This window comes from Cynocephalus volans, chromosome 12, assembly GCF_027409185.1.
Source record: "Cynocephalus volans isolate mCynVol1 chromosome 12, mCynVol1.pri, whole genome shotgun sequence".
Lineage (NCBI taxonomy): Eukaryota > Metazoa > Chordata > Mammalia > Dermoptera > Cynocephalidae > Cynocephalus > Cynocephalus volans.
Window position 1 is genome coordinate 23,573,385 of NC_084471.1, and position 22,476 is coordinate 23,595,860.

General features: G+C 42.4%; 1 protein-coding gene across 2 annotated transcripts in view; it reads right to left on the reverse strand.

Moving 5' to 3' along the window:
• SLC17A8 (solute carrier family 17 member 8) overlaps positions 1–22,476 on the reverse strand; it is a 44,168-nt gene that overhangs the window by 17,790 nt on the left and 3,902 nt on the right. For both annotated transcript variants that reach the window (XM_063075964.1, XM_063075963.1), the window contains exons 2-3: positions 8,394–8,646; positions 1,587–1,705 (exon numbers count right to left, since the gene is read on the reverse strand). In XM_063075964.1, coding sequence (XP_062932034.1) covers positions 1,587–1,705; positions 8,394–8,646 — 372 coding nt within the window. The remainder of the gene's footprint in view (positions 1–1,586; positions 1,706–8,393; positions 8,647–22,476) is intronic.

Genomic DNA, 22,476 nt, shown 5'->3' on the forward strand with positions numbered 1-22,476 from the left:
TACCTGGATTATGCCCTGGAAAATTGGATATTGACCAGGTTGAGGTGAGCTTGCTGGAGACCCACCATTCCACTCACTTCTACCAGGCCTTCTGGCTATTACCTCATGACTTCTACATGTTTGGGGTTATGTTTCCTGCTTCCCAGAGCTGCTTTCAGTTTACCAGAAGGAGATTCTGACTAACCAAGGCATCTTATGTCCTGGAACCAGCCAAGGACAGGCGGGTTGTGCACCTGTCTTAGCCCTCTATTCTGTGCCCTGAGCCACTTGCCTTCTCCTCCATGCCCAGCCCAGGGTGTCCTCGGAAAAGAGAGCAGAGAGCGTTTTCTTTCCTTCCCAAACATGTTCATGATGCTTCAGCCCTTTTTATGTGCTGGGAAATCATATTATGTGAGATTTCTTTTTAGAGCAGAGGTGTAACTGAGGATACCCCATAGTAACTAATACTTCATCAATTTTTGTAAAAAATGCAAAGGTAAATAACAAATAAAAGACACAAAAATTAGACAAGAACTTAAGTAAATACAGTCATGCTCATACATATTTAGATCTTATGGTAGTGGCTTTCAAATTTTTTGACATGGATCCATGAACAAAATACGTTTTATATTACAGCTCAGTCCATACTCATACACAGAAATGCAACTGAAACAAATTTCAAAAACAATTTACTTACCCTTACCTGCAATGCACTCAGATATTTTCTATCCTGTTCTATTCTACTTGATCATATTCTCTTTTATTTCTCTCTTTTTTTCTAAATGTTCATTGGTAAATCACTATATTGATTTTACAACCATCTAATGAGTTATATTTTAGAGTTTGGAAAAGCACTGCTTTATAAATTGTGATGCACTTCCCAAAATTCATGTATGCAAAGTCATATGAGAACTACGATCAGAAGGGACCTGGAGATATTTAGCACACTCTTTTTCTGGTATAGCACACACTCTACAATATCTCCCCCAGGTGGCCGTCCTTCTCTGCTTGTATACCTCCAGTGACAGAGAACTCACTGCTTCTTGAGACAGAACATTCTGTTCTTGGACACTTTTAATTGCTCAGACACCTACTGTAGCGTCTCAAGGGCATGAAAGACACAGCTTGCAGGCAAGGCCCTGCTACTCACATGTCAAAACCTTTATGGTACTAGGCAACATTAACATAAGTACCTAGCATCACAGAAAGTCTCTGGCCAGAGGGAATTGAAACAGTTTCGTCCACTGTTTAATTTTACAGATGAAGAAACTGAGGCCTAGAGAAGGAGGGAAGTGACTTGACAGAGGTCACCCCATGAGCTAGTTAGAGGCCTGAAAGTATTTCTCCTGCGCCAGACTCGATTGCTCTTTTTACTACATAATCACTTAAAGGGTTATAAGGTAAATTAGATTGGATGAACAGGTAGATAAAAAGAGACACCTAAAAACAGGACCATTTGGAATCAATTTCTGTGAATCCCATCTATGAGGATGGCTCTTGTTTTTCATTCTGCACCCCCAAATTGAGAGCCAACTATGCAGATTTTATAAAGGTACAAAGCTACGTTATAACCTGTGCAGCACTCATGTTACATAGGTTCATCTTACCTGTTAGCAGCAAACTTGTTTGAAATGAAACCACCTGGAATCTGTGTCACAATATAACCCCAGAAAAAAGATCCATGGATAAGGCCCACTGTCTCTGGATCCCAGTTAAACTGCGCTGTCTGGAAATAAGAAATCAAATAGAGTGGTGTTTGTAAGAAAACACTTGACCGCCGTTTTCCATGATGATCTTACATAATAACCCAGGAGGGCAAATATTTATGGAGGGCATTTGGTGTACCTGGGAAATAGCAGTGAACACAACAAAGTCCCTGCTCTGGTGGAGCTCACCTTCTGGTGAAAAGAAAGAAATGCACAAATTTAAATATATATATTTGGTACACCAAATAGTGATGAGTGCTAAGGAGAAAAATAAAACAGCTTGTAAAGAAAACAGAAAATAAGTTCTAGGGTTACTAGGTTATTGACTAGGTTATTGACTAGGTTATTCAGATACCAGTTTAGTGACAGCACAAAGGGAATCAGAATCTTAAGTCTCGTTTCTTAGTGAGGATAATAAAACCCATTCTACCTGCCCACAGAATGTGTGAGGATAAATGGCATGAATATTTCCTGCAGGTTATCCCTCTGCTTAGAGATTTTGTGTATAACAGATTTGGACAGCGCTGGAACAGAGCGTAGACTCAGTAAATGTTAGCAGCATTATTGTTACTCTGGTGATAACAACACAACACACTACCCTCCCACAACCCTTAGGGCACTGAAAACACCATTCTTTAGGGCTGGAGCCCCTTTTCTCACTTTCTTCCCTGGCAAAGTAACTCATTCTTGTCAGGCTCATTGCAAATATCCCTTCCTCTGAGGAAGATTCCTGACTCCCCCAGATTGAACAGGCCCCTTTTTCCTGGGCTTGTCCCACAGACCTGTGTCCTTACAGCCATGGTGCCTGCTATGCCGCCCTCAAATTAGCCATTTCAAGGGTCCAGAAGAGAAACTGTAAGATAACAGCCATGTCCTGTCTGACTTTACATTCTTAGCATCTAAAACAGGTGCCTGAGAATATAGAAAGTGCAAATAACTATTTGCCGAATAAATAAATAGCTTTGTAAAGCACTGATATCAGAACGGGCAAGTGTAGAGTAAGAGGTTTCCTAATGATCAACATACTACGTTTTGTAAATTTTTGTCACAGTTTATCTTCCTGTCACAAGTCGTTACATATTTATGTGCTCATTTATTCAACATTCACCTAGCGAGTGCCTTCTGTATGCCTGACACTGTGTAAATGCAAACTCAAACGAGTATTGTCTTTGCTTCTAGGAGATCACTGTTCAAGTAACAATGGCCTGTACTCTCTATTGTATTTCTCCCTTTACAGATTAGGAAATTGAATCTCAACAGTAAACAGGAACTAACAATAATTAATTCAAATCAGCTCACCAAATCTCTATTTTGTGCCCATCATGTGCCACACATTGTTCTAGGCACTGAGGTTGTTCACAGCAGTGAACCCTTCAGTGAAGATGCCGGGGGACGGCAGATGATAAACAATTATGAACTGCGTTAGATGATGACTAGTGATGAGAAGAAAAAATACAGCAGGGAAGGGGACATGAAGTGTTGGGTGGGTGAGTGAGGTGCGGTGACATTTTAGATAGAGTGGCCTGGAAAGGCTTCGCTGAGAGGGTGATTTCTGAGTAAAAACCTAAAGGAAGGAAGGGAGCAAGTCACGGTGGTTATCTGAAAGGGGAGCTTTCCAGGCAGAGAAACAGCAAGTGCAAAGGCCCTCAGGTAGGGCTGTGTCTTGTGTGTTAGAGAAACAGCAGGATGCTGGCATAGCTGGAGGGTAATGAGTAAGGGGGAGGAGAACAGGAGTTAAAGTCAAAGAGGTTCAAAGGATGATGGGCTCTTTAAGTCATAAGGACCTTGGCTTTTACTTACAGAGATGGAAACCACTGGCAGAGTTGAGCAGAGGAGGGACCTGATTTCATTAAGGCACTTTCTTTTCTTTTTGTTAATGGTTTTCCCCTGTCATTATTTATTTATTATTGATTATACATATTCATGGGGTACAGAGCTGATCATCACCACTTGTGCTCAAGATGTGATGGCCAGCATGCCCATGACCACGAATTGCAATTATTCCCAGTGTCCTCCACCCAATTAATCCCCAACCTCCCTCCTCCTCCCCACCCCATCATCTTAGGTATGCTCCCTCCCTCTGCAAGTCCAATGCACCAGTGTGGTCTTTCTTTCCTTCCTTCTTTCTCTCCTAACTCCCACTTATGAGTGAGGACAGGCAGTATTTTTCACCTTCGATACATTTCCTCCTTTAATCCTCAAAACACCTAGAGGTAATAATGATTAGCTCTTTTTTGCAGATGAGGAAACTGAGGCTTAGAGAGATTAATTTTCTTACCCAAGGTCATAGAATGAGTTGCAAGGAGAGGGGAGATCAAAACCTCTCATCTGCCTGACCCCACCCCTCAAAATCACATTCTTTTCACTACTTGTGGAGACTTGATTTTACCACTAAGGAGAGACTAGACTTCTTCGCCCTGAACCACAGAATGACCCCAGGATCCAAGGCAGAAGGAGTACTGGACCTTTCTCTAAATCCCACTTCATCCGGCGGCTGAGTGTCAATCACACGGTGCCCTTCTGCCTGTCTCTCTGAGCGGATGGGGTTTCTGTCATTCTCTGAAAGAAAGATACGTGAAGAAGAGCACTTTGGCCTACCGAGAACTGACTTCCATCATCATTTGAGCCCTGTTAAAATCATAATGGCGGACTAAGACTTGAATAGACATTTCTCCAAAGGAGACAGAAAAATGGCCAAGAGCTATATGAAAAGATGCGCCACTGTCACTAGCCATCAGGAAAATGCAAATCAAAACCATAGTGAGCTATCACCTTCCACATGTTAGGATGGGTGTTATCCAAACATAACAAAACAAAAGACAGGTGTTAGCAAGGATGTGGAGAACTCCGAACCCTTATGTGATGCTGGTGGGAATGTAGAATGGTGCAGCCCCCCCACCCCTGACCACAGCCATGGGATTTTGCCTTGCTGACCACCACAGCCAACTGAACGCCTGAACAGAGAGAGTCAAGCCATAGGCTAGACTAGGCCAATCAGTCTCTCTCTCTCTCTCTCTCTCTCTCACACACACACACACACACACACACACACACACGGTAACCTGAACCCAGAGACCCAGAGATCCTAGTTAGACCATAGTTACACAATAAGGACACTTGAACCAAAACAAGATCCACGGAGTCATGGAGTCAGGGCCAAGTAAATCCACTCCCTGGCAAGGCAAAGCCTCAAGGAACTTCAGCTTTGGAGGGCAGTGAGAAGCCATGGAAAAGGAAAGAAAGCAGCTCATGGGGAGACCTGGGAAAGTGCAACACACTCAAAGAGAAGCAGACAAAAGACCTTGTGGGGCACGCAAGCTGGAGAATTTAGCAAAGGATTTTCCAGATTTCATGGGGTAAAGCCGCACTCTGCACTCCCTGGCAGTGCCTCTGCTGTCACCACAGCATCACGTAAAGACTCTTTTTCCTCTCCACAGTGGAGTACAGCCTTGAGTTCAGTCCTATCTCTGGCTGGGTCCCTCTTCCAGGGCACAGACTGCACAAACATAAACAATAGACCTGCTTTCTGCACTTCATCTCCATGAGATCCCCCTACAGGCCTACAATAATCCTCTATTTAACTTGAGCTGGTTTCACTGAACTTCTATTCTTTGCAACAGCAATCCCTGACCAGGACACAAAGACAACTTGCCCAAGGTCCCAGAACTAATAGCAGAGTCAAGTTTGAAACCAGATCTGCCAGTCACAAAGCCCATGCTCTAAACCCTACAGGGCTCTGGAACCAGGGGAAGACTTTGGACTTTTCTTGAGGATAATGAGAAATAGTTGCAAGTTTTCTAAACTTTGATCATTTTCTTTTTGCTTACCAGATGCTGTTTTAACTCATAACTATTAAACCAACAAATGGTTATTCATGCATTAGCTAAAAATCACCCTTTGTGCCACCTGTAGAACATGTGCCACATATTTGAAAGACCTACCTATTTATACTGCTTACTTCTCTTCCTCTTTAGAAAATGAGAATTTAAAAATATTTCAGGAGGAGAGGGGTTAGCGAGAAATTGGTTAATGGACACAAAGAATGATTACATTTTATAATGATGAATATGCTAATTATCCTGATATGATCATCACATATTATACACAAGTATTGATAGTCAACTCTGTACCCCACAAATATGTATAATCAATTATGTTTCAATTTTTTTTTTTTTTTGTCCTTTTTGTGACCGGTAAGGGGATTCCAACCCATGGTGTGGTGTCGGCCGCACCGTGCTCAGCCAGTGAGCGCACCGGCCATCCCTATATAGGATCCGAACCCGCGGCGGGAGCGCCGCTGCACTCCCAAGCACTGCACTCTCCCGAGTGCACCACGGGGGCTGGCCCAATTATTTTTCAATTTTTTTAAAAAATCTCAGTGCAAAATATCTAGTTTTTCCCCATAAAACAAAAAACTAACCAAACAAAAATGCCAGCCATTCAGAGACTTTCTTAATACAATTAGGGAAATTTTTGTCATACAGTTGAAAATGCTCAGCTGATATCTAAGCTTTGTTCTATTTGGACAAGAGAGAAATGACTGCTACAAATTGGAGTTCTGCTAGAGCTTCTTAAATGCTACTAAAACTCAGGAGTAAATGGTACTCCTGAGGCTAGAGAAAATAATGTAAAGCATATTTTAGATATTAATCAGTTTCTCTATAACTCCAGAGGGCAAAACCATAGAAACTAGAGAGCGCACACTGGCACTGTTCCTTGGTCTACCAAAATCTCTTTTCCATATGCCTCAAAGCAGACTCTATTGACCTAGACCTATCTTCTCACACAACAAACAAATGCAAAACAGCATCTCATTTTGATCTGGGCCTCAGCAGACAAGTTTTAATTAGCTGGTCTTTCTCACAAAAGGCTGAAAGAATGCATGTGATACACGTCTGAAACCTTCGTAATATACATCATTCTGTATAGCATCAAAAAGAGACTTGTTAGAAGGATCTCCATGATGCTGCTTTCCTCTGGCAGAATAATTTTAGTTAAAAAAAACAAACAAAAAACAAATAGCCAGCAGACCAACTAAAGACTTCTTTTTTAATGGATTGAAATCAAATTTTCCCAAACCAGTGCTTGGCAGAAGATGGTTCCAGATGATGCTAATAGATGTGGCGTGAAAGAGAGCATTCTGCAGTCATGTCAGTCCAAGAAATACCGCGATGCTCATCCCCCTCTCAGAGAGTCTCAGGGGACACAGCACAGAACAGTCTCCACATCATGCGACACCTTCATACTACAACCTGCAGAGCAATGATTTCCCAGACACCGGTTTGAGAAACTCTGATCTAAATGTTTCTCCAAACATGGGTGGAGACCAGAGAACTATTACATGCCTCTCTGCACATGAGTGTATTTCCACAAGAGCCGTTCTAGTGTGTGTGTTCACGTCAATGAAACATGTGCTTATTGGGTGTCCACTGAGCGTACATTTTTGGTTTTTTCTGCCATGACATCAATATTTCTCCAGGACTACCATTTAAGAAACAAACTAGATTTTATGTTTCCAGTGATTTATAAAACACAATTTAAGTCGCATCAGAGTATGCTTGTTTATAACGACAACAGCCTCTGAAGTGGGCCTGGGGCCTCCACTCTTATCTCATATCAGTGCAGCCTCCTCCCATTGGGCAGTGACGGTCCTGGAGTGCAGATCTGATCACCTCTCTGCGTGAAGCCCATCTGTGACTTGCTACATGGTTTACCAGGCCTCATAGGATCTGCCCCTACTTACTTGGCTGCCTCTATCTCCTGATATTCTATCCTCCCACTAGGAGTCCTTGGCCTGGAGTGTGTGGGTAGAATCCTGTGGGTCTTAAAACTTGGATGGGAAAAACCTTACATCTTTATTTTTACTAACGGTTAACTGAAATTTAGCATTTTCTGCAATTATGAACTTGGGCAACAGGCCACAGTAGTATCACAAATACCTGTGACTCTGTCACTAGTAGAAATCATAAATATGTTCAAATCATATTACGGTCATTGCCCCTATCTTGAACAATTGTTTACACTTCAAACTTAAAATTACAGTAAATTTTAGACCCACTGCTAGATTTTGTCATCTGACGGCGTTAATAAAGTAACCTATATGTTTCTATATCACAAATTTGATTTTTAAATAGTTTGACATCTGTATTTTAATATAATTGGCTCCATTTATAATCCTTTGTATTTTAAGACTTTAAAACATTATTTTGACAAAGCGTTCATAAGTCGTCACCAGGTTGCCAAAGGTGTCCATGACACAGAAAAGGCAAAGCACTCCAGTCTCAGTTCCTAAAACATACCACGTGTGCTCTCTGTTTCCCTCTCTCTCTTTCCTACAGTCCTTCACATACGATGCTCCTCTTTGTTCAAACACTCTTCTGAACCCGCCTAAAGCTTCTCTTTGTCTGGTCCAGCCACCACTTTCTCCGAGAATTCTCTCATGACATCAAAGTCTGGGCGAGGCCCTCTTCTACATGAGCCCGAGCATCCCGTGCACCCCCAGCGTAGCACTTGCAATCCCGAGGTGTCATCACCTACGTGTCTACCTTGTTCACCACTCTGTCCCCTGCACATTGTAGCTACTCTACATTTTTGCCACACCAGTGAGTAAATTGTGGTGCAATTTATAAATAAATTATGGTTTTTCCATGTGGCAAAGTATTCACACAGCTGTAGTCACAACAACCCCCACCATAGGTTGATACCAACCTGAATTTCTGGTTTTCCATCGACATACACAGTGCTGTTGTTTACCATCTCCACAATGGCAACTCCAAGATTGCACCGAATCCCAAAGGAAATGCAGAATCCCAGCCCACTCATGATGGCGATGATGTAGCGCTTGGGGAGGCCACAGCAGCTGCAGTCACAGAGTGGGGGGCCCGGCCTGGCCGTCAGCTCTGGCCTTCCTTCTTCATCCAGCTCAATGTTGTCTTCTTCCTCATTGGTCCCGTCGATGTTTCTGCATCAGAGAAAGAAAGGGCAGAGAATAAAAGCCAGGAGTAGAGAAAAAAGAAAGTGTACTAGACAAAAAGAACAAGTGTACCAAGAAAGAAAATACCCAAAGTAGAACGCAGCCTGTATTTTTAGAGGTTATTATTATTATTATTATTATTATTAAAGTAAATGATAATGGCTAAAGATATTGATGTTCTGAAGATTATTTGGGACTTTTATAGGCATTAAATCATTTAAGTCTCATAACAACCTGTGAGGTAGAAATGCTATTATGCCATTTTGTAGATGAGGAAACTAAGTCATTTGGGGCAAGATGCAAACCCAAGTCCAGATTCCACGTCCTTAACTTGCTGCACGGAATTTCCTGCAGAAAGAATATTGACAGACTTCATCTACATGGCGTGACCCAGCTGTTATACTTGACTTAGATTTTAGTGTCACTTGAAGCTTGCTAAAAAGACACGCAGGAGAAAATTAATTCATTTGCAGATCCTTTTTTATTCCTTCCTCTTTTTCTAAGTGTTAATAAATACCACGTGGAGGTGGGGAGGTACATTTTCTATCACAACACACCCAGTCGCTTATGTGTCCTTTCTTCTTTAGGTGGTTCTTCTAAGCAGGTGATCCTCCAGCACCGTTTATCCAAATGGCAGAATTTTTCACCAACTTCTATAGGTTCTGATTATGGCATGTCCATTACAATGAATTTACCCTCTTCATTAGGAAAAAAAAAAAAAAAAAAAAACATAGTTGGGCAAAATGTAAAAGGAGCTGTTTGTATCCTCTCATGTATTGTAACCCTTCTGAGGAAACTGCCATGGCCCAATTAAGGTCCAAGTCTTTGTAAAAATAAGCAAATCTTTACAAGTTTTCATAAATGCTAAATTCAACAATAAATAGCTCATACAATGATTAACAGAATAGTTGGATTGAAACATGAATAATTTGCCCACCGATCCATACAGAAAATCTTGGCAGGTTCTTATGACTCAAACAAAATCAGGTTTAAAGCACATGTATAGAGAAACAATTATACTGGATTCAATCCAGTTCATCAGATATCTGTTGAGAGCCTACTGTGTGTCAAGTTCTGTGCTAAGTGTTGGGGAACAATAAAGAATGTGAGATGTTCTCTGCCTGCCTCTAGGTCTTAGGCTGGCATGGAAGAAAGACCCATACAGAAGCAGCTGTAATTACTGGGTGATGCAGATTTTGTTGAAAGAAAAGTAGAGAACAAAGGTAAAACATGGGAAGAAGCTTTCAATGTCAATTTGTAGCTCAGAGTGGAAGCTTAATAAACGTGCAAGAACATTAAATTAATCGGAAGAGAATTCAACGACCTCCCATCACCACCTAACTTGCTTCCTACCTGCATTTATGCTGATGCATTCTACCTTTTCTTCTATGGCTGTCCATGCTTCTAGCCAAGGCCACCGCCTCTCTCTGGGCCCTAGATCTTATCCCCTGTCATCTGCTCATGAATGTTCCAGAAATTCCCACTCCCAAACTTCACCAATCATTTTCTCCTTTCTACTAGATCATTCCTATTACCTGTAAATATGCTTTTCTTTCTCCCATATTACAATTTTAAAACACTTTCTCCTTCAGCTACCCACAGCCCATTTCTCATCTTCCTTTTTTTAGAAAAACTCTGAAGTGACTGTCTTCAATTCCTCTTTTCCCATTCTTTCCTGTGCCCACTCCACCGAGGTATCCCCAACCTGTCCACCAAAACTAATCTCAAGGGCAACAGTGCCCTTCACATGGCTCAATTCCAAAGGCCATTTGTAGCCCTCATCTGATTTAATCAACCCATCAGCAGCATTTGATATCACTCTCTCCTCCAGGGCCACTTTATTTTCTTCCACACTCCTTGATCTCTGACAGCTCCTCTGTTTCATCTCTTATGTTGATTCCTTATTTCCTCAACCTATAAACACTGGAATGTCCAGGACTCAATTCCAAGATCTCTTTTGTCTATCTATGCTCTGTAGGTGATCTACTCCCGTCTCTGGGCTTTAGATACCATGTATATGATGACAGATCCCAATTTCCATATCTAGTCTTATTTGATGTCTCCTTGGACACATAATAGGCATCTCAAACTTAACATGTCCAAATTGAGTTCCCCCTAAAAAAAAATTAATTCCTGAAGTCTTTCCCATCCCAAGTGATAACAATTTTGTTACTTTGGTTGCTCCAGCGAAAATTTTAAAGCCATTCTGGAGGCCTCATTTCTTCTCCAATCTATGTCCAATCTTGGATCCGGCGTGTTTTACTTTGAATGTTAAGTCTTTCTCTTACTTAGCTGTGTGACTTTGGCCTAGTTACATAACCTCCCGGGCTTCAGTTTCTTCACCTGTGAGGTAGGAATTACAACAGTTTCTTCTTCGTGGGGTTGTTCTTATCATTGTCATAAGTGAACATTTAGATGATTTAAAACAGAACTGCACACATAATGAAACTCAATGTATGCCAGCTATTTTTATTACATTAATCCTTGTGATTATTTAATGAGTCCACTCCGTTGGATTGTACATTGATGCTCTTATCTCTGAGAGTCGTTTGGATGATAGGAGTGGTTATAATGTGCTGCTCCAGTGGTCTTTATGAATTTCTGGCAACAGAACATATATAATTTGAAGAGCATGGAAAATCGATGCTCTAACACTGTCCCATTATTATAATAGTATGATTAGCATTAGCTAAAAGAGGAATAATATATCACAACCACATTAATATTTGTATGAAGCAAATTCAGCTCTTTCCCTCTGCCCTTCCCTCTCTCTACACTTTCATGTAATTATCTTATTCAATTATTAGTATAGTTCAGTGACACATAGGAAATCCAATACTCCCATTTGACAGAGACTATGACAGCACTTTAGAAAGCAGGAGCAGATTGGCCAAGATCACACAGCCAGGAGAGGATAGAGGTGATATGTGAAACTCTCGTCCTTTGCTGTCTTGGTCTCTTGGGTCCCCTTTCAGGTGTGTTTCCCAGAACAACAGGCTGTGTTCTGTCTCCATGATCTTCCTGAGTCACTTTGTCATTTGCATCTGTCACTCTGTAGCCCTTGCCCAGCCACCATGACCTGGTAGAGGAGAGTATTTAAGTGAATGGGCTGTGGACTGAGAGAAGCCCAGTGCCGTTTCTCCCATGTGCTGGCTCTGTGACGGTGGCTAAGTGACTTGACCACTCCAAGCTGCAGTATCCTTCTGTTAGTCTGCTAGGGCTGCTATAACAAAGTACCACAGACTGGGTGACTTAAACAACAGACACTTATTTTCCTACAATTCTGGAGCCAGAAATGCAAGATCAAGGTTTCAGCAGTCCTTGCTTTCTTCTGAGGCCTCTCCTTAGCTTGTATCTGGCTGTCTTCTCCTGTGTCTTCACATAGTCTTCCTTCCATGTATCTCTGGGTCCGAATTTTCTCTTCTTATAAAGACACCAGTCATATTAGATTAGGGCCCACCCTAAGGGCTTCATTTAACCTTAATTACCTTTTAAAGACTCCACCTCTAAATATAGTCATATTCTGAGGTACTGGGGTTAGAACTTCAACATATGAATTGGTTGGGGGGACAGGGAGGGACAGAATTCAGCCTATAACAGTCCTCAACTCTAAAATAATAGCTATCTCATAGGGTTGTTTAATGATCGATGCATGTAAATGATATAGTGCAGTGCCTGGTACATGAAAGAGCTTTATATTAATAAATGGGAAGTACTATTATTATTGCTATTCATAAAATTGTTAGCATCTCTCCATATGCATGCAGATGCTTTAGATGAGGAATAATAAAGACTGAACTTTTCAGGCATGATGAGGCTTTGAGCAGCTTAATTTAACACAGCCCCAGCTGCCGTGCTCTGAATCCACCACGGCTTTGACGTGGGGACCATGTTTCTCACAAGCTGCTTTCCACCAGGGACTGAGCACAGCAGGGACAGAAGGCCGGCCCCTTCCTGCAAGAGGCAGGACTCCTGTGACAGGTGACTGGCTCCAGGACTCCCCACTGAACTTCCTGGTACTGTTGTGTAGCCTGAAAGTCTTCGTCCCTTACCTTTCTTCCTTCCCTCTCTGCTACGCAGACACATGCGGTCTGAATGCCCTTCCAGCCTCCTCCGGCTCCTTCCCCATTTCCCTTCAATGAATCCCTTACATAGCTAATCCTGTCTTTGTGTCCGCTTCTTCAGAGGACCTGAATCAGCACAAGCACTCTCTACATGCATGGTGCCATCGTAGATGTCCTGAGACTTTCCAGAGAGAGAACGCAATAGCATGAGAGGTGGGGAGAAAGGGAAAAGGTAGTGATAGAAGGGAAGGCATCCCTGAAGGAAGGGGGTGTGGTGTCACTCCCTTACGGCGCCCGCCTGGTTGGAGACAGGATGTAGGGGGCTGGGCACTGGGTCCCAGGGTCCTTTGCCCAAAGTGGCAACTGAGCCACCACTTCAAGGGACCATGAGACCAGGAGTGAATGTGGATCAACAAGTAGATGGGCCTCCTGAGCTGAGTCCTTTGCACAACCTGAGTGTGGCAGGAGGAAGCACCACAAGTGACTGAAATTTAATTTCCCCCTGGCAGGAGCCTCAGAGACAGACTGGAGTTGTTTTAAGAGCATTTGTTGTATAATCCAGCTCAGAGAGGAAGACTGAGCACCACCTCACCTGTGTGCTGGAACAAACCAGGCTTCCAAGCAGTCACGTGACCTGGATTTGATTGCCAGCTCTGCTACTTACATCTGAGCGTACTTCAAAAAGTTCATGGAAAAATAGAATTAAAAGGCAATACAAACCTTTCCACAAAATTTCTCAAGTATCCCCATACCAGCTGTGTGTCCTTGGGCAAGTAACTTGGCCTTTCTGAATGTCAAATTTCCTCATCTGTATAACACATATATTTGTCTCATGCAGCTGTTGTTAAGATTAAATGAGCCTACACTACAAAGAGTAAAATATTACCAACAATAAATGAATAGGCACTGATGAAATATGAGGGTCCACACCATCCCTGGTGTTTCCTTGGCAATTTATACATTCCTCTGTCAGGAAAGTGCCAGGACACAATGAATCCTTGTTCGATTGAATGGAATTGGTGGATCAATTCCAGACATTACTCCTGACTTGAAGCACTTACAGACAGGGGTAATGATCGATTAATCCCTGCCCAGAAACAGGTTTTATAAAAAGAGTGGGGGAGAAAAATGTTATTTAAGAATAAGGGAGGAAAAAAAAAAAAAGGAACTCATTTCTTAAGAAGTGGCAGATTTTAATAATCCGTAATAGCTATTTATCCCATTCAGGTTTCTTTCTGTGTTTGCCTGCATTTGGTCTTTTAGATCGGAAAGTCTTCATTCTTTCCAGGGTGACACCCGTCATTGTTGTTTCTCCAAATATAGATGGCTGCAGTCTGTGGGCTGCGGGGCTTTATACACGAGGGACAGACATGCTTGCTGTTCACATGCACAATTGTCCAGAAGACATCTGAGTGCCAGGGGTCTAATTGCTAACTAGCCTTTAGGCACTTAAGAAATATTTATTTACAATTCAAATATCCCCACTAACTGTGGAGAAGAGACTTTGTTTTGTAGGTAATGAAGTCAACATTTGGAGCACAAAGTGAGCAGAACTTGCCGTTAATCTTGGGCGTTTTAAAAATCCATGCACTTGCTTACTTACGGTATTTGTCATGGGCTAAAATGTGCCCTCCAAAATTCACAAGTTCAAGTTCTAACACCCCCGTTCCTCAGAATATGACTATATTTGGAGATTAGGTGTTTAAAGAATTAATGTTACATGAGGTTCTTAGGATGGGCCTGAATCAAATATGACTGTTGTCCTTATAAGAAGAGGAAATTTGGACACAAAGAGAGACATGGATGCCTGTGCTCAGAGGCAAGGCCTTCTGAAGACATAGCAAGAAGGCAGCCATCTGCAAGCCAAGGACAGAGGCCTCAGGAGAAACCAAACCCACCTACACCTTGACCTTGGACTTCTACCCTCTTGAACTCTGAGAAAATAAATTAGTGTTGTTAAGCCACTCAGTCTGCGGTATTCTGTCATGGTTGCCTCAGCAGACTTATACAGTATTCTAATTTGCCTTCCAAAAGGGTCATGTTTACATCAGATTGTTTTTTACAATCATTGAGTTGCTATTCTTCTGGAAGAAGGAAGGAAATCAAAGGACGGTGACCAACTTCTACACTCAAGGCACTCCATCAGGATATAAACATATAGATATAGATATAGATATATTTAATATATATAAATGATCTCCCTTAATGCTCATAACAGTCTTGAGAAGCAGCACTTATCTCTATCTCACAGCTCAGGAGACTGAGACTCAGAATAGTTAAAAGACTTGCGCAGGGGCCACCCAGCTGCAGCTGGCAAAGTGAGAACACACCCAGATTTGACATCCAGCCTCTGCTACCAATGTGCCACAAAAACTAACCAGAAAGCACTTTACAAATAGTGAGTATGTACTTCACCTAAATGGATATTTTTAAAAGGTCCTGAAGAAGCAATATTTAAGAGGAATTGAGAGGACATGCTCTGGAGGCAGACAGTCCTGGGTTCAATGCTGACAGTGGTGTTTATTAGCTATGTGACATTGAGCAAGTTACTTAACCTGTCTGAACCTCAGTTCTCTCACTTGTGAAAGGAGAATGGAACTATTGTAAACATGAAATGAGACAGAGTTATAAAACACTTAGCATAATTTCTTATACTTGATAATCAATAAATAGTAAATTTTAAAGAAGGGAGGGAGAATTCAAAATCTGACCCCCAGAGCTAGTTTGGGATTTGAAATAGGATCTCATCAGTGTGGCTTTCAGTGCACCAGATTCAAAAGAATCTCAATGAAATGTACCTGGTCAACTACTGCCCTGTCAATACTCTCACAGTACCTATATTTGTATAGTTTTTTAAATTAATATTTGCCTCTTCCAGTAGACTATGAGCTCATAAAGTCAGGCACCAAGTATTCCTAGCATCCAGCAGGTTTTGAGGTGTTAACCTACCCTGTTTTTGTTTTCTCCTGGTAATTTCTCTCTTTCCTATCCCCTCATTCAAGCAGAGTCAGTGGTCCTTGCCTCAGCAGGGAATGATAAGGTGGGTAGTAGAAAAAAAGGCTTAGTCTCTATGATTTTTTTAAATTCTAAAAGCCTAAAGCAAAGGTGACAACCTGACAGTCCAATGGCCACATCTGGCCCATAGCCATGTTTTGGTTATATGGTATGATGTGTGTGTACAGATTTTTTTTTTAATTTAGATTAATTGTCAGAGTTTAAAAATCAGAAGATTGCTCAAAAACAAATAAATAAACTTGAATTTCTGGCTTATTCTGAAAAATCTGAAGGCCTGGAATTATTAGGCCCACAGTCTTTCATGGCTACAGTTGGCTCTCCCATTAACCACAGTCCCCACCACTCCCTATTGTCACCCCCACATTGGGCTCAGTTGCCTTTTAACATTACACTTGCACTGTTGCTTTACTTATAGTTCAAACTAGAAGAAAGAAAAATATGTTTTCCATATGTCTATCAAAAGTAAAAAAATAAAAATTAGACTAGGAGAAAACACATGTGATAGACAACCATCATTCGTGGCTGCCCGATATTTTAACTGCCTCTTGATATTTTGAGTCTTGCTTCAACAGTAGCAAAAACTACTTTCCCTAGGCTGTCTTGTAGTTATAGTGCAGACATGAGAGGTGAACTCTGCTAAATCAGAAGTACTTGAGTGAGACTTAGATGCGGAAGGAAGGAAGGAGAGGAGAATGCAGTACGCGGGGGAAATGGCAACGCGAATTGCAGCACATGCAGCACTGGTGGCAGCTGGTTCCTCTGTGAGCTCTGTGGCAGAATTTCTGGAACAAGTCATAACTATGGTCAGTACTTAGAGGCAGGCAGTGGTGGCAGCTGTGTTGTATCCAGAACAGTCTAGTGGCATGATATAACATGAGGGGTCTTCAAAAATTTCATGGAAAGATTCATATTACCTTGTAATTGCATTTTTCCACAAACTTTTTGAAGTACCCTCATATGTTCTCTGCTGCCTTTTTCCTAGAGGTAGAGCATCCAGACCTGGTCCTCCCATGGATTCTGAGCTCCTCCTAACATGGTTTACTCAATTTTATTCCACTTTAGCTAAAGTGGATTCTGTTGATTGCAACTGAGAACTTTGAACGAAACAGCATATTTCTTTGTGGAAGTGGAGAGTGTGTTAATACAAAAAGTGCATTTATGTCAAAAAAATACAATATGGCCTGCTTTGCTCTGCAGGTATTGAGTCTATGGCCATTGCACTAAGCTTTAAGAAGCACTTAGAGAATTTGGTTGCTGTAAAAATATTTGGGAGAAACTGGGAAAAGAGAGAAAATGAACTTTAGATGAGAAAAATACTTCTGGGTTAGGAGAAGATAAAAGATGTTTAGAGAGAGAAGGCTGAGGGTCTAAAAGCTTACGGGTTCTGTATCCTGCTTCTTGGGCAGAATCCTGAGGTGGGGAGTCCTTAAGAGGCAGGAGTCCTTGGAAGCAGACCCTAAAGATGAGATGTTGGAGTTTGATTACTCACCAGCTGGCTGGCAATGAGGGCCCCATCTCTTGTGGTAGGTGGAATATTCATAGCTTCTGACCCTTTTCAGGAACTACTCCCACCTTTCCTACTGGCCACCAGACCAATAATTAAAATCAAATCTCAGTAAGGATCAGATTGGGCAAGTACTAGGCCTACCAGTGGGGGAGAGGGGTCATATGCCAAAGAAGCAAGATCTGACTCACATTTGCAGCAGGAAGCAGGAAAGCATGCCTGGGAAGGGATCCTGAACAGGTTGGATTTAGAGGGGCGTGGGATAATGAAGTTGGATGAGGAAGAGTTTGTCAGTATGGGGGTGGGTTGAATTGTGTCCTCCAAAAAGACCCCCAACCCCTATGAATGTGACCTTATTTGGAAATGGGGTCTTTGCAGATGTAATCAAGTTAAGATGAGATCATATTGGATTAGGGTGAACTCCAACCATGTGGCTGGTGTCACTGTAAGAAGAGGGGAATTTGAACACACAGACACAGAGACACAGGGAGAAGGCCATGTGACAACAAAGGCAGAAATTGGGATGTGGAGCTATAAAGCCAAGGAATGCCATGGGTTACCAGCAACCACCAGAAGCTAGGAAGAGGCAAGAACTAATCCTCCCTCGGAGCTTTCAGAAAGAACAAGGCCCTGTTGACACCTTGATTTTAGAATTCTAGCCTCCAAAATTGTTAGAGAATAAATTTCTGTTGTCTTAAGCCACCCAGTTTATGGTACTTTGTTCCAGCAGCCATGAGAAACTAAAACAGGGGGCATTGTCCCATTACACAGGATTTGACATCCTGTCAAGGATTAGGGAAATGGTTCTCCTAAGCTGCTAATGTGACTCTTAGACACTTAAACAAAATAGAGATGTTAAGAGGAGCTTGATGACTTTTTCAATGAAATTATGTACTAATTTCTAGTCATTATTGCATCATGCTCAGAGATATAGGATATGGCCATCATGACTTTTTTAAAAAATAACTTGAGGGTTTCTTGTGGTTCAGTGAATAACAGCACATCTTTGAAGGAGATTTGACCATAAATGACGTCCTCCTCTGAGTAAACACCTGAAGTGGGGACACGGTGAACTCAGGTCATAATCTAAGAGGCATGTCCAACATTGTTCCTCTTGTTGCTGACATGTATTCCAAGAAAGAACACTCAAGGCCATAAGAGTATTCTTTCTTTGGTCCAAGTCCACATTCTCTCTTTTCCTTCTTTGTTTAATAAACCTAATTTATAGGCCTATTTCGTTTTTTAATGCCTGGTATAAAGACCGCTCAATTTGATCTAAACATAGAGATGAATTAGTGAGAATTAAATCAACTATATTCTATTCCTTGAACTGATGTTTTGATATCTGTTGTTTAAAGGATAAAAATTCATGATTGTTATATCTTCAATGTTTATCATATTCTTGATCAATTAAAAGGTCACTCTTTAACTGATTTTTTTTTTTAAGGAGAAATGCTAGAACTGTTACAGCAGTTCATACAGAAAGGGATCAAAAGGCTCAAAGAAATGGATGTGCAGTTACGGATTTACTACATAAGACCAGAAAACCCACAAAGGAACTATGTGCCTCATGAGGCCTGAGGGATACTCTCTTTACTAGGCAATAAGGAACGCCGTAGTGATGAGGCCGCCAGCACCACCGAGAAGCTCAGAGGTTGTGTCCTCTGCAGTCTGGGTCTCACAGCAGGAGGTGCTGTTCCAGAACTAGTGGCAATTGGGATGATAGAATCCTGACTAGTAGAGGCCAGTGACAACACTTAACCATCACAGGCAAGGGCAGCAAATTTGGAATGACAGTTGGGGATTTGACTCACGGGAATCTCAGAGATGACTGACAGAACATGATGCCCCTAGGGACAAAATAAATGGGCAGCCAACAAGGGTATTGCCTAATATATATGATCAGACAAGATCAAGAATTGGTGTATGAGCAGGAGGCTGAGGTGGGCCACCCCAATTGAAATAAGTCACACTTTCTTGCCCAGTTTCTAGACCAGAATCCAAAGACTGAAGGAGATGCTGGGTTTCCATGACAAAGGAATCTGAACACCACAGAAAGGAATACAGTACTGATTCCCTCAGTCCTTCCCCCAAGGAATCTACAGCCATCTATTTGGGTAAACATACACTAAGGAAAGAGGAATAGCCCGATCTTTTGAAGACGTTTGGGTAAAGGGGCAAGTTGATGTTGATACTCAGGGTTCTACAGCATTATCATGACCCCCTTGTTAGAGTGGGGCTTATGAGGGTCACGTAATAAATGGAGTCCTGGTCCAGGTCCATCTCACAGTGTGTTCAATTGGCCCATGGACCCACCTAGTGCTCATTTCCCCATGTATAATTGGGATGGAGAAAACTAACATCTGGATAAACCCTTATATTGTTTTTTTTTTACTTGTAAAATAAAATCTACTGTAGCAGAAAAGGTCAAATGGAAGCCCGTGAAACTGCCATCACTAGGTGAGATGATAAACAAAAACAGTATTACACTATAGAGAATGACAGAGGTTAGTTCCACCTTCTAAGACTTAAAGGATGCACTGGTTTTTGTCCCCATTATATCCCCATTTAGTTCATCAGCCTGGCCCCCTACAGGAAAATTAATGGATCGTGGTGGATGACAGTGGACTACCACAGACACAGCTCAGGCACATAGCATGTCTCTCTTGATCTGGTGCTTTCTTTCCATACCTATTAGGAAGGAGGATCAGAAGAAGTTTGCATTGACATAGAAAAATGAGTATATAATCATGGTCTTGTTCTCTCTCATAATATAGTCAGAGAGACCTTCTGGAATGTCTGCAGAACATCACGTTGATATGTCTAATAATTGACATCATGTTGTTTAGACCTCATGAACAAGAGGTGACAAGTACTCTGGATGTCTCAGCAAAACACATGTGCTCTACAGAGTGGGAAATAACTGCTACAAATATTCTCAGGCACACCACATGGGCAAAGTTCATAGGAGTCTAGTGGTTAAGAACATTCCAGAACATTCACTCCGAAGCAAAGGAAAAGTTATTGTACTTTGTACCTCCTACCACTAAGAAGGAAGCACAATGCTTGGTAGACATCTTTGGGTTTTGGAGGAAGTATTTTCCACACTAGGGAGTATTGTTCTAACCCACTTACTACATAACATAAAATGCTGCTAGTTTTTAATGAGATCCAAAAGCAGAGCAATCCTGCCACTAGGGCCATGTATACCCGTGGTACTAAAGAAATCTGGGTAGGATAACATGCCATATGAGATTTCTGACAAAACCCAATAGAAGAAATATAGCATATACCCTTAGGACTCTGGAACAAAGTCATGCCACCTACAGTAGAGAAATACACAACATGCAAAACACAGTTCCTGGCATGTTACTGAGCACTGGTAGAGATGCAGCATCTGACCATGGAATGTCAATAGACCATGTAGCCAGAACTACCTATCATGTGCTGGGTACTATCAGACCTATCAAGTTCTAATGTTCATCATAAGATGGAAGTGGGACATCTAGGATCAAACACCAGCAGGGCCACAGAGCACAAGTAAGCCTATGTCAGAGGGTCAAGACTCCCTCATGACCTATAACTGTTGCACCAATGCCTCTCCATCAGTTCACACCTACGAACAATTGAAAGGAGGGGAAAAAACTGAGCTAGGTTCACAGGTGGTCAGTTTGGTATGTTATAGCAAGTTGAGAATGGGCTGCTGCTTCACTACAGCCCCACTCAGGGGTGACCCTGAAGGATGGTGATCAGAGGACATCCTCCAAATATGTAGAGCTTTGAGCAGTCATCTGGTCACCCATTTTGTACGGAAAGAGAAACATTCCAAGATAAGGATCTACATGAACTCCTAGGCAGTGGTGAAGGGCTTAGCTGGTGGGTCAGGAGTTCAGATCCCTCAGAAGTTGAAGTTCTGGGTCAACTTGCCAGACAAGCCAACAGAAGTGAGGGGAATGGACGATGAGCGTAGAGCAGGGACAGTTGTGAGGGTGGAAGCTGAAGTCTGTTCTACTAACCCTTCTCTGGAAGGTTCCTCAGGAATAAAGACCACAGCATCTTGGAGATGCTGTAGAAGGATGGAGTGAACTTCATGTGAGAAGCAACTATCTGAGCAGTGCAGTGGGTGAGCTGTCGTGGACACTGTGGTATGCTCCCCAGATCCCTTCATCAGGCCAGCACTCTTCTGGAGCTGCCACACACTTCTGCTCCCAGAGCTGCTAACAGCTCACAACTGCTTCCTTCTCAGGAGAACTGCTGGACAATGAGTGGCCTCTAAATAAACCCCCCACCCCTGCTGGGGTAGCCCACAGCCAGTGACTGACTGATGCAGAGATACGAAAGGCTGACCCCACTTGTCTCAAAAGGACGACTCAGTACCAATTATGTTCCAGAGCCTCCCCTGTGGGTCTAGCTCCTGTGCATTACCTGAAATCACGTCCTTGCTTGGTTCTTTCTCCTTTCCTATCTTGCTTTACTCCCTCCCTCCCAGTTTTGGTCAGGAAGAGCTCTCCCTCAAGAAATCACATTCTAGGCTCCCCCAAATCCCTGTCTCAGGCTCTGCTTTTAGGGAGCCCTGCCTAAAACAGAGGTAGAGTAAAAACCATGGAGTAAAACAAAGCAGGGGGAAAGACAGAGAGGTAGATGAGAGGAGAATGGAAGGTGAGCTGCTTCTTTAAATGGAATGGCCAGGAAAGTCCTCCCTGGGAAGGCAAACTTTGAGCAGAGACTTGGAGAAAGTGAGGGAATGAGCCATTGGGCTATTTGGGAGAAAAGCATTTAAGCAAAGGGAACAGATGGTGCAAAAGCCTGGACAGGAGTGGGTCCCAGGAGTTCCAATAAGAGGGAGGAACCAGAAAAAGAATGTCAGAGATGAAGTCAAAGGGACGTCTCAAGGCCCCTACAGATCATGCAGGGGCTTAAAGGCATTTCAAGGACACTGGCTTTAACTCTGAGTGAGGTGGGAAACGTGGGGAGGTTTTGAGCAGGGGTGAGATGTGATCTGGCTTGGTTTAATAAATCATCCAGGCTGCAAGGGTGGGAGCCGCATTGCCTGAGATCATGCAGGCAGGGAAGGAAAGGATGTTGTGGCAAGTGGAACTCAGGGTCACCTGATCTCAGAGCATGCTTTAATATACCTGCCTTACACAATGGAGCAGGAACTGTACACGTGGTATGTATGTTTAAAACATAAGCCCTAAATGCTGTGGACAGCCACAGTGCAGGGACTGGTTCCAA